This window comes from Hyaena hyaena, unplaced genomic scaffold, assembly GCF_003009895.1.
Source record: "Hyaena hyaena isolate Hyena2069 unplaced genomic scaffold, ASM300989v1 scaffold_24, whole genome shotgun sequence".
Taxonomy (NCBI): domain Eukaryota; kingdom Metazoa; phylum Chordata; class Mammalia; order Carnivora; family Hyaenidae; genus Hyaena; species Hyaena hyaena.
The window spans coordinates 5,092,500-5,106,169 of record NW_024080656.1 but is presented as its reverse complement, the minus strand read 5'-3'; the positions used below and the strand labels follow the sequence as shown (position 1 = coordinate 5,106,169).

The 13,670-nt window shown below is 34.3% G+C and overlaps 1 protein-coding gene across 3 annotated transcripts in view; it reads right to left on the bottom strand.

Annotated features, from left to right (window-relative positions):
• SLC30A9 (solute carrier family 30 member 9) overlaps nt 1-13,670 on the bottom strand; it is an 82,818-nt gene that overhangs the window by 16,645 nt on the left and 52,503 nt on the right. For all 3 annotated transcript variants that reach the window (XM_039226988.1, XM_039226989.1, XM_039226990.1), the window contains exons 10-12: nt 5,823-5,878; nt 3,476-3,611; nt 601-640 (exon numbers count right to left, since the gene is read on the bottom strand). In XM_039226988.1, coding sequence (XP_039082919.1) covers nt 601-640; nt 3,476-3,611; nt 5,823-5,878 — 232 coding nt within the window. The remainder of the gene's footprint in view (nt 1-600; nt 641-3,475; nt 3,612-5,822; nt 5,879-13,670) is intronic.

The window sequence follows — 13,670 nt, the reverse complement described above, 5'->3', positions numbered from 1 at the left end:
GTGACTACAACCTTAATGACCTTAATTTATTGGACAGCAACTGGTTGGCAGGCTCCACGCTAAGCACATTCACATTTGATCCTCCCAACCTTTTGAGGCAGGTGGTGTTACCACCACTCTGCAGACTGTCAATCACGAAGGGAACGCTATGCATAGCAGATAACAAGGGTTTGGAAGTAAGGATCCTATGAACCAGCAATGAGTCCGGCAGTTTCCCACATGATGTCAGCACTTCTCTGTCACAAAACTGCTACAGCTGGAACTTGCAGAAACTTTGAAATATTTTATTGCAAAGAGACAGCTTTCTGTGATGAACACTACTAAAACCAATTTTTAAAAACTCAATATATAGTTGTTTTTATACCTCATTCCAAATGTTCTGAGTATTATAAGATACTCAAAACAAAAAAAATTGTTTTTCCCTTGCCCCATCCATTATAGGAATAACCATACTACATTATACAAAGAATTTACTTCCTCAAAGTAGATTCCTATTTCCACAGTTTTTCTTTAATCAAGGGAATTCAGCAATTTATAACAGCGACTGCTGAATATATATTTACTAAATGAAGAATAAAGAGATACTGTGACAGTACATACCTCCTTCAGATACTAATGATCCTGCTAAAATACAATATGCCTAGAAAATAAGTAAAAATGTAAGTTAATATTTCATTAAAAAACCACAATGATTCATGAATAAAGTTTATAATGTTTAAAATGTAAACATAAATTCAATCCTAGCCAGATAAGGATCTTGATGGGAGATAGCTCAAATGAGGACAATGAGATAGATGGTATATCTTCATAAAAGGAAAAAATAAAGGTTAAAAATCTGATGGCCATCTCATTTTTTAAACTTATCTTCTCTATAGAATGTTATAACATGACCTAAGCTAAATTCATGATAGAAAATATGAAAAAATTACTTAATGAATATGAAAATTTTCCTGAAGTTCAAAATGAACACAAACATTTGAAATCTGGGGTATGGATATCAGGATACAGTAAGATCCACATCCATACCCATGTAACTTCTGGATTTTGTTTGGATGCCTAGGACCAATCCTGGTTCAGAAACATAAGCAGTTGTAAACAGTAATCAGTTTGGGTGAGGGGAGTAACACCATCGTCCTCAGAGTCCCAGAGCACTCTTGAATTAACTAAAGATTTCAATAAACTTTAATCCAAAGTGTATAGAAACAGTTAACCTAGCAACACAAATGTAAACAATTTTAAATGTAATCCAAACCAAACACGTGTAGAATTTTCAGCATTACCTTTTTGGAACTGCAGGCTTCCCTGAAATAGAAGTTTAGAAAATTCTGATTCTAGTTCAAAACTCTCATAATTCTATTATGGAAACTGAGATGTCCCAAGGCTATGTGATTTGCTTGAGTACACAAAAATGATACCAGGGAAAAACTTAAGTATGGATTTTCCATTTTTAATTCTAGGCTATTCCCACTGAATCCTACTGCCAACCTAAAACATAATTAAAAGAGTAGCTAAACTTCCCAATAATTTTTTTAAGCCTTCTACCTCCTTCCTGAAAGGATTTAAGATACACTTGCCACCCAATAAAGGCAAGCAGTATACATGAGCCAATTAGATTCCAATATCTAATAAACGTAAACTGGTCTATGATACGATGAAGCTATTATTTATTAACCAAGAGTCATAGTCTGATGGAACCTCATTTAGTTACAAAAAGACAGAAAGAAGAGCTTCCAGAAACTTTAAAACACAAAAAATTAACTAATTTTCACGAACCACTCAGCCTCTGAAGTACTGTACAAATCAGATGAGGGGCGCCTGGGTGGCTCAGTCGGTCAAGCGCCCGACTTCGGCTCAGGTCATGATCTCACAGTTCGTGGGTTCAAGCCCGCATCGGGCTCTGTGCTGACAGCTCAGAGCCTGGAGCCTGTTTCAGACTCTGTATCTCCCTCTCTCTCTGACCCTCCCCTGTTCATGCTGCCTCTCTCTTTCTCAGAAATTAAAAAAAAACAAAAAACAACCCCCCTCACACACACACACAAAACACAAATCAGATAAACGAGGTATCTATAATGTGGCCAAACCTTTTCAGAATGGAGAAAATATACCTGCTCGTTTAAAGTATACCTGCTCAATCAATAAAAACGGTAGGAAAAGCCTGGTTCAATAGGCTTGTGATTGTCTAGATACATAGGAGTAATAAGATGTTCAACAGGCTTGTGATTGTCTAGATACATGGGTGTAATAAGATGTTAAATGACACTGGCTGCAGTTGAGAACCGACTAGGTTCTAAGTGCTCCCACATTCCAAAATGAGGTGCTCTAACCATCTCTTCAGGCCAGAACAGGGTATGCCCAAGACTGGCTCCACAAGTCCTAGCTCCACACCCACTAGCCCATAAAGGAGAGCTAAGGTTAAGACCCGAAGTGAAGATTTCTTTGGAAAAAGCTGTTAACTGTTATGATTGCTCAGAAAGCTGGATGTGCATCCTTACACTTTAGAGATTACAGTGAACTAAGTCTAATGCACATATAAAAATAATCTTATTGGCAAATCTGATACTGTCAACAGAGTAAATAATTATGATAAAAAAAAAACAAACGCACCCTCACTGAGAGGATATAAAAGATGTCTGTTTTAACACACAGCCCAAACACAGAATTCTAAGTAGGAGTCTTCTGAAAAGAGATCAGCAGCCCTAAGAGCCTTCTTGAAAATGCAAGGCAACCTAGTAGAAACAATCTGGAACTACACAAGAGGTATAAGCTGAGAGGGGGTGCCACGTGACCAGTCTGTTTATCAAGAGAGCTAGAGTCAGAGGGGCCACACAGGTAATCTCCAAGAAGTTTCCATGAGACAAAATGGCAGCTTTAAGTATCTACAAAGGCCAGAAGAAACCACTGCAAAATGATGCTGCTTTCAGGAAAGTCTTACGTTTCTGTCCCCGACCCCTATCTCTGATGCTGCCAGAGCCACCTAGGGAGCAGAAGAGAAGGGAAGCAGCCCTGGGCAGGATTATACAGGTGACTGTGTTCCCGTCCTACCATCACCCCAGTACGGGCTTCCTATCTATACACATGAAAAAAAAAAAATCTTTAAATAAAATTCCAACTTCTAACTGTATGGGACTGTATATTTTAATTACTGATAGATTATTTTTGGGACTAAAAATGAATAGAGATCTTCTTGTTCTTTAACAGAAACTGGAGAAATTAATGGAACTGCCCAAGAGTTTAACTAAGGAGTCAGTGTTTAATGATTGTACCTACAGAAATACTCTTGTTCAACATCATTGAATCATATGGATTTAGAGGTCATGCCTAGTCATGTTCTAAAAAACACAACTACAGATACATAACCCTCTATTACAGTCAAAAAGGTATGTGTTAGTCCCTTTAACATCAATGTGACAAAACATTCTAACTGTACATAATCACTATTTTTATATTACTTGAAAAATGAGGGAGAAAAGATTACCCATAAAAGGGATTCCATTGGCTGTGGATTAAGCAATCCCATGATTCCGTGGTACCAAGATAATCCTGCACCCATCATGAAAATACCAACACCACTAATTAGTGAAGCAATATAGCGCATATTTGAAAATCCATACCTGAAAAATAAAAAAGATATAATACAAATTATTTTAAAATATGTTTCATGAGTCAGTGGAAAAGAAAACCAAAACTCACAATATCAAGATGTCATAGCTTTATATTTAAGTAAAATGTAAGTGCCAAACTTAAATCAGAAAATCAATATATAAAATGAAAAGAACTGCAAGATCTTTGAAAAATATAAAAACAGAGTTAATATGATTGAATTCAGGTATTTTCTAAACCCTTTTCCATATAGTCTCTTTTAATTAAATAAGAGGCACTTTACTATTATGTACCCCAAATACTGATAAAATTAATCTGTTTAAAATGCATTCAGATATTTAATGAAAAGAATGACATTTAAGTTTCCTTGTAATGCAGCTTCTAATTGAATATTATGGTCTCTGGCACAGCCAATCACTGATGTTTATTACCTACAATTTGATGTTGGATACTTGTTGCTCCTTCTGAACAGTTTAATACACAGCAACTAACTATTATTAGTAGGACTATGAGCTTCAGTTTTCTGGGTGTTTTTATGATTTTTAAAAAAATTTCATTTATTTTCTAAGACTCTTTGGTCTATATGCACATTATTTTGTATTACTGTATGTGCTAATAAAATACTGAGTATTAAGAAGTTCAAAAACATATGAGGTAAAGAACCATTCATTAACAGAAATATTTCCTGGGAAATTTACTTCCAAAGTCAAACTCTATGGCACCCTTCTGGAAGATGCAAATGTAAACAATAGATCTTAATTAAAATTGCTTTTTAATTATTTTTGCAAATATGTAGTAATCTTGCCATAGGGAATTCTCAGTTTATAGATGTAACAATGTTCTACCAGCTTGATTTAGAAAAATCTACTTTCTTCTAAATTTACCCCCTAAAGTAATAAGGGATACATATTTATTTCAGTTAAAGTAAATTAAGACCTAAATTAAATGCTATTATTTTTATTTTATGTGTTTTCAAAAATCTTGTAGTTTCTTACTGAAATTGTTAACTACGCAGATCTGCACTGCCGGATATTAGTCATCAGCCACATAAAGCTCTTTAAATTTAAATTAATTAAAACTAAATAAAAATTTAAATGTAATTCTTCAGTCACACTTGCCATGTTTCAAATGCTCAACAGCCACATGTAGCTAGAACTAGAGACTATCATACTGGACAGATTAAAAAATATTTCTACTACTGCAGAATACTCAATATTGAGCAGAAGTAGATTGTTGAAAATACCTTAAAAAGAAATCTTCACAACCTAGAATTTTAAAATTTTATCGTTTTAAAATTTTTAGCACTTAAAACTGGTCAGGAAAAATATTTTTTTGACATAGTAAAATATTGTAATGATGTGTAATTAGCATATTAGAAAGCTAGTTGTCCTTTATAATAGCTTAGGATATTCAAAATACGCTATTATTTGTAAAAGACAGTAGCATCTTGCTTTTGAGTAAAAAAACACATTTATATAAAGCATAGATGTAGACTCCTTTACAGAAATAAGAGAAATTTTTTTTTTTGCCTTTAAGATAGATCAAATTCTACTGAAGCTTGTTGAATGATATATGGGGAATTCAAAGTATTATGTTAGCTATGTTAGTAAAATGAAGAAGATATCAACTGATGTGACTCAAAATAATATATTCTAAAAAGAATACTCATATTACAAATAAATAATTTTGAAATGTTAGCAGAAACATGATTTCCAAATCACAATAGAAGGATTAAAATACATTAAACATAGATTTGATAAAAGTTACAGGGGTCACTGGGTGGCTCAGTCAGTTAAGTATCTGACTCGTGATTTTGGCCCAGGTCATGATCTTATGTTTCATGAGACCAAGCCCCACTTTGGGCTTTCTGCCCCTCCCCTCGCACCCAAGAACATGTGTGCTCTCTCTCTCAAAGTAAATAAATAAACTTATAAAAAACTGTCACTAAAATTTTAGATTGAGTGCCTATTAGTCTAAATATGGAATGCTTCATTTAACCAAATAAAATAGAACTCTAAGATCAAAATATGTGCTTTGTTATTAATTATCAAATATGAAGAGAACAAGATTTCTATGCTGTTACAAAGCAAAAAAATAATTTAAACTTCATTTTCAAATTAGATCTTGAAATTTATTATGACACAGCATTGAGTCCTGCATTCAGTTACTTTTATTTCAATGACTTGCTGCCCAAAAACACAAAATAAAGACAATGTCCTTACGGATGAGTAGGATCTGGTGTTTGAATAGACTTACTGATGCCCACTGCTAGTAAACCCTATGGAGAAGAAGAAAAACGGGTAAATAATTATTAGCAAGATGGAGAGTACAGTGTGGAAAAACCAATCAGGAGTATGCAATCTGACAATGGCAAAGAAACACTTAACATGGACGTACAAAACAGCCCATCAATTCTGGTTTCCAGTACTTACCTTAGAGAAATAAAGATGAACCCAAAGGGGTTCAAAACACCACTGCTTATAAGGATGAAAAATGTGAAAGCCAACCTAAAAATCCATCAGTAAGGAATAGCAAAACAAATGATGGTATTGCCAAACTGTAAGTTACTTCTACAAAAGTTTAAAGAATGGAGTGGGGATACAGCTTTCTGTACTGACATACCATTAGACATACCATTAAAGTGGAAGGAAAAAAAACAAGTTTAGGAACAGTGTATTAAGTACAAAAAAAACCTGTGTAATTTTTCTAGACTATATATAACGTAAAGCACAGGAAAAGATCTAGAAGAACACACATTTAACTGTTTACAGCTCTGAGAGAGAAGAATGATTAGGGTAGTCTATAATATCTGATTTTTTACAGGAAAAGTAACTTGTATAGCTGACACATATACTTCTTTTAAAACTTCAAAACCATGTACTGGATATATACATATCAATATACACAGAGCAGTGATTTCTGGGGTGTAGAAGGAGGGACTAAAGATGAAGGACTAGTTACAACTAAGATTAATTTCTTTAAAAAAACAAAAATGTCGGGGTGCCTGGGTGGCTCAGTCGGTTAAGCATCCGACTTCGGCTCAGGTCATGATCTCATGGTTCGTGGGTTCGAGCCCCGCATCAGGCTCTGTGCTGACAGCTAGCTCAGAGTCTGGAGCCTGTTTTGGATTCTGTGTCTCCCTCTCTCTCTGACTCTCCCCTGTTCACGGTGTCTGTCTGTCTCTCTCTCAGAAATAAATAAAACATTTTTTAAAAAGTTTAAAAAAATAAATAAAAACAAAAAAAACAAAAATGTAAAATAAATACGGCAAAAATATGACATGTCTTTAATCCTGGTTACCACCATTCTCTCTTTTCCTTCTTTCTCACCTGACCTCATCTTTTCTTCCTTTCATTTCTATTTGTTTGGTTTTTTTATTGCATCTTTTATTAAAAAGAATTATCCACTGGAAACTCCTGATATTAGTATGTTTGCCCTCAGTAAGTCTTTTCTATTCTAATTTGATGTGAATTTAGAAATCTAAAGAAGATTACCTCATTTAAATTATTTACTTAATAAAAATACAAAGCCTCTGAGTGAATACCCTATGTGGTATTACCTGCCTAGTCTGGGGTTTTTCCATTTTTTCAGCAAAGTATCCAATATCAGACAGATAAAGCTTCAAGATAGCCAAATTCTTCATGGATAAGGTTTCCCTGTCTGCAAAAGGACACTTAATAAAACATTCTAGTAAAATATATAGAGATTACACCACCTTGAAAATGGCTAAAAAAAATACATACTGGACTTTTAAGTTTTAATACTGGATATCCGACCCTAAATACACAGAATATTACAATTTTTTTCCTACTGGATTCCAAAGAAAAAGAGGGTTAAACTACTTAAAACACAGATGACGACTCTTCTGTGAATCAAACCAAGAAAATGAGAGTAAATTAAGATAGAAACATATACTTCTTTTGAATCTATACATAAAAACTGAAATATTCATTAATTCATACTATGTGTGTATATATATACACATGTGCATGGTTTATAATGTTTACCAAATAGCCAATGGGTATTCAATTATTTTTAAAATCCTTAATATTCAAGTTGACCATGCAATGAAGTATGGGACATCAAGTTTTTTATATATTGAATATGGACCACTATTTACTAGTTTTTTCTACAAAAATTAGACATCATAGGCCATCCCTAATCCCGTCCATCCCCACTCCCAAAGGTAGGGTGCATGAGTTAGGTCTGATGTCCTTCCAGACCTTTTTCTGCAATTACAATGTGTGTAGTACACAAATATATCAGTTATATAAATATAACCTACATATCAGTTATGTAAATATAACCTACATCTGTTTGTTTTACAACATAATGAAAATTAACATCTAGTGGCTAAGAAGCATTAATGCTTACCCCTCCATGATCATCCTTCCTATTTTTGGTTTTCCTTCATTATCATACTATCATTCAACTGCTTAAATGTCACCTTGGAATATCTTTCTAGTCATTTAAAGTGTATGACCTCCTTACAAAAGGCAGAACAAGGACGGTCTTCTTCTAAACACTACATTGTAACCTAGGTGCTCAATATATTCATATGAATTAATGATGTACTATATATTATTCAGCAGAAAAGTTTTAAAAAATGAACTGTCAGAGAAACTGTAAACCCAGATACCGCCAGAGGCACAGGTCTCATTTAAAAGTTAAGGTGTTTTAGTCTCTCAAGAGGCAAAGAAAAAAATACTATAGTTAAAAATATATTGTAACAAATTTATTTAATAACTACATTTTTTAATCTTTTGCCCACCCTCTCCTTATTCCCTGTCTTGGCAACCACCAATTTTGTTTTACTCCACATATAAGTGAGATTTCACGGTATCTACCTCTGACTTTATTTCACTTAGCATAATGACCTCAAGGTCCATCCATGTTGTCACAAATGGCAGGATTTCTTTCTTTCTTTCTTTCTTTTTATGGCTGAATGATATTTGTGTGCGTGCATGTGTAGGCACATGCACACATTTTTTCTTTTCATCCATCGAGGGTGTGGACACAGGTTGTTTCCATGTCTTGGCTACTGTAAATAATGTGCACTGAACATGAGGGTGCAGGTATCTTTTCTATAGTGTTTTGTTTCCTTTAGATAAGAATTCCAGAAGTGTGAGGTGATAGCTCATTGTGGTCTTGACAGCATTTCCTGGATGATTAGTGATGCTGAGTACTTGAGTACCTTTTCATGTACCTGTTGGCCATTTGTATGTCTCCTTTAGAAAACTATTCAGATCCTTGCCCATTTTTTAATCAGAATGGTTTTTTTGCTATTGAGTTGTAGGAGTTCCTTAGAATTTTAAAAAATATTATGTGTCTAAAAAGCTTTCAAAAGAATGTAAGAAATACAATTTCCATCTACTCAGTAAGGCCCACCTGAAATCTTTTTCATCAAAGTCTTTCTGACCACTCTAATTAAGAAAGACTCTTCACCAAGGATTCTCAAAGCACCAATACCATGTGATTTCAGCCTTTATTTACCTCTGTTGCCACTCAAGCTCTTATAGAAATTAACTTGTTTTTCTAGTTGGAACACTGACACATTCTCATTGTAAAGAAATCAAACAGGACAGGAGAGGGAATCATTTAAGTTTGGTGTACATTTCAGACTATCTTCATATACACCTGTATGTAACTGTTAATGTTGCTTTTACGAATATGTGCTGTATTTCAGGGAGGGGGGTGTGTGTACTTCAAAATATGATCACAGTCTATATCATATCTTTTCGCACTTTATATTATGGAAATTGTCTAACATACAGAGAAATGGATAAAACAATTAAAAAAATCCAACAGAACATTTTATAAAACCCAACTCATCTGTTACTCAGCTTCAACAATCACAAATACATGACCACACCTATTTTCTCTAATCCATACCCATTCCCCCATGAGTATTCTGAAGTAAATTCTAAGCATCATGCCATTTCATCTTTATCTGAATGACTAAAAAAATTAAGACTTTTTAGAAAATACAGTCAGAAAACCATTCATTATCATGCTTTTAAAAATTAACACTAATATTAACACTTAATATTACTAAATATCTACTCAGTAATCACATTTCCGTATGTGGAAATTTTAAATTTTGAGGTAAAATTCACACACAATGAAATGCAAAATTCCCGAATGTACAGCCCTGAGCTTTACAAATCCACACCCTTATAACATATGTTCCCATCAAGACCCAAAACCTTTCAATCACCACAAAAAAACACTCCTGTGCCTTTTTTGAGCCAACCCCCCCAATATCAGAGGCAACAATTTGATGAATTTTTAAAAATTATTTTTATTTTACTTCCAGTATACAGTATTATATTAGTTTCAGGTATACAATATAGTGATTCAACAATTCCATACAAAAGCCAGTGCTTATCACAAGTGCCCTCCGTAATCCCCATCACCTATTTCACGCATCCCCCTACTCAACTCCCCTCTGGTAACCATCAGTTTGTTCTCTACAGTTAAGACTCTGTCTCTGGGTCTCTTTCTCTTTCTTTTTTTCCCTTTATTATTTTTGTCCCTAAATTTCACATGAGTCAAATCATATGGTATTGGTCTTTCCCTTATTTTGGTTAGTATTACACACTCTAGCTATGTCCACGTTGTTGCAAATGGCAAGATTTCATTCTTTTTTTGTGGCAGAATAATATTCTAGTGTGTGTGTATATATACATCACATCTTTATACACTCACTTATCAATGGACGCTTGGGATGCTTCCATAATTTGGCTCTTATAAATAGTGGTGCCATAAATAAAAGGGTGCATGTGTCCTCTTGAAATACTGCTTTTATATTCTGGAAGTAAATATCCAGTAGTGCAATTACTGGGTGGTAGGGTAGTTCCATTTTTAAGTTTCCGAGGAAACTCCATACTGTTCTCCACAATGGCTGCACACGTTTGCACTCCCACAAACAGTGCACAAGGTTTCCTTTTTCTCCACATCCTTGCCAACAATTGTGTTCCTTGTGTTTCTGATTTTAGTCATTCTAACAGGTGTGAGGTGATATCTTGCTGTAGTTTTGATTTGCATCTCCCTAATGAGATGATGAGTAATGCTGAGCATCTTTTCAAGTATTTGGTCTTCTGATGTCTTCTTTGGAGAAGTGTCTGTGTCTTCTGCCCACTTTTAAATTGGATTATTTGGGTTTTTGGGCATTGAGTTGTATCAGTTCTTTATATATTTTGGATACTAACCTTTTATTGAATATACCTTTGGGAAATATCTTCTCCCAGTCAGCAGGTTGCCTTTTAGTTTTGTTGACTGTTTCCTTCGTTGTGCAGAAGCTATTTATTTTGATATAGCCCCAGTACTTTATTTTTGCTTTTATTTCCCTTGCCTCAGGAGACATACCTAAAAAAATGTTGCTGTGATTTATGTCAAAGAAATTACTGCCTATACTCTCTTCTGGATTTTTATGGTTTCAGGTCTCACATTTAGGTCTTTAATGCATTTTGAGTTTATTTTTGCACACAGTGTTAAGAAAGTGGTCCAGTTTCATTCTTCTACATGTAGCTGTCCAGTTTTCCCAGCATCATTTATTGAAGACACTATCTTTTTCTCACTGGATAGTCTTTCCTGCCTTGTCAAAGATTAACTAACTATATACAACTGTAGGTTTATTGCTGAGTTTTCTATTCTATTCCATTGATCGATGTGTCTATTTTTTCTGCCAGTATCATATTGTTTTAATTACTACAGCTTTGTAACACAACTTGAAGTCCAAAATTGTGACGCTTCCAACTTTGCTTTTCTTTTTCAAGACTGTGTTGGCTATTTTTATAGGGGTCTCTTCTGGGTCCGTAAAAATTTTAGCTTTATTCTAATTCTGTGAAAAATATTGTTGGTACTTTGATAGTGATTGTGTTAAATCTGTAGATTGCTTTGGGTAATATAGACACTTTAACAATATTTGTTCTTCCAATCCATGAGCATGTAATGTCTTTCCATTTCTCTGTGCCATTTTCAATTTCCTTCATCAACATTTTGTAGTTTTCAGAGTACAGGTCTTTTACCTCTTGGGTTGTTTATTCCTAGGGACTTAATTATTTTTAGTAAATTGTAAATGGGACTGTTTTCTTAATTTCTCTTTCTGCTGCTTCATTATTAGTATACAAAAATTTAACAGATTTCTGTACATTGATTTTGTATCCTGAGACTTTACTGAATTCATTTATCAGCTCTAGTAGTTTTTTTTGGTGGAATCTTCAGGGCTTTTTATAGTATCATGTCATCTACAAACAGTGAAACTTTTATTCTTCCTTACTGTTGTCTGGCTGCTATGGACAGAACTTCCAATACTATTTTGAGTAAAAGCAGTGAGAGTGGACATGCTCATCTTGTTCCTGACCTTGGGTAAAAGTTCTCAGTTTCTTCCCACTGAGTATGATGTCCGCTGTGGGTTTTTCATATAATGCCTTTATTATGCTCAAGTATGGTTCCTCTAAACCTACTCTGTTGAGGATTTTTATTATTAATGGATGTTGTACTTTGTCAAATGCTTTTTCTGCATCTATTAAAATGACGTTTTTATCCTTTCTCTTATTGATATATCACACTGATTGATTTGGGAATATTGAACCACCCTGGCAACCCAGGAATAAATGCTACTTAATTGTGGTGAATGATTTTTTAACTGTATTGTTGGATTCAGTATGCTAATATTCTGTTGAGAATTTCTGCCATCTATGTTCATCAGAGATTTGTCCTAGAGTTCTCTTTTTTGGTAGTGTCCTTATCTGGTTTTGGTATTAGGGTAATGCTGGCTTCATCAACAGGATTTAGAAGTTTTCCTTTCTTTTCCATTTTTTGGAGAAATATTGAAGAATAAATGTTTGGTAGAATTCACCTGTGAAGCCATCTGGTCCTGCACTTTTGTTTGTAGGAAGTTTGTTTTTTTGTGTTTTACTGACTCAATTTCCTTGCTAGAAATCAGTCTGTTCAAATTTTCTATTTATTCCTGCTTGTTTTTTAGTAGGTTAATTTATCCATTTCTTCTAGATTGTCCATTTTGTTGGCATATAGTTTTTTAAAATATTGTCTTATAATTTTTTGCATTTCTGTGGTGTTGGTTATTTATCCTCTCTCATTTGTGACTTTGAGTCCTTTCTCTTTTTTTCCGTGATAAGTCTAACTAGAGGTTTGTCAATTTTGATTTTTTTTTTCAAAGATCAAATCCTGGTTTCACTGATCTGTTTTTCCAGATCTAATCTTTAATATTTCCTTCCTTCTCTACTGATTTGTTTCATTGTTCTTTTTCTAGCTCTTTAGCTATAAGGTTAGGCTGTTCATCTGAGGTTTTTTTTCTTGCTTTTTGAGGTAGGCTTGTATTGCTGCAAACTTTCCTTTCACAACAGCTTTTGCTGCATCCCAAAGATTTTGTATGGTTGTTTTCTTATTTTTATTCTTTAATGTTTATTTATTTTTGAGAGACAAGAGAGGCAGACTGTGAGCAGGGGAGGGGGAGAGAGATAGAGGGAGACACAGAATCTGAAGCAGGTTCCAGACTCTGAGCTGTCAGCACAGAGCCTGACATGGGCTTGAACTCATAAACTGCAGGATTATGACCTGAGCTGAAGTCAGATGCTTAACCAACTGAGCCACCCTGGCACCCCTGTTGTGTTTTCATTTTATTTTTTTCCATGTAATTTTTAATTTCGTCTTTGATTTCTTGGTTGATTCATTGTTTAGTAGCATGTTATTTAACCTCCATGTATTTGTGGTCTTCTCAGATGTTTTCTTCTGACTGATTTCTAGTTTCATAGCATTGTGGCCAGAAAAGATGCATAGGACTTTCATCCTTCTGACTTTGTTGAGACTGTCCTATAGCCTAATATGTGATCTATTCTAGAGAATGTTCCATGTGCACTTGAAAAGATGTGTAGTCTGCTATTTTAGGATGGAATGTTCTGATTATATCTGTTAAATCCACCTGGCTCAGTGTGTCATTCAAAACCACTATTTCCTTATTGATTTTTGGTTTGGATAATCTGTCCATTGATGTAAATGGGGTGTTAAAGCCCCTTACTATTAATGTATTAATATCAATTAATTCT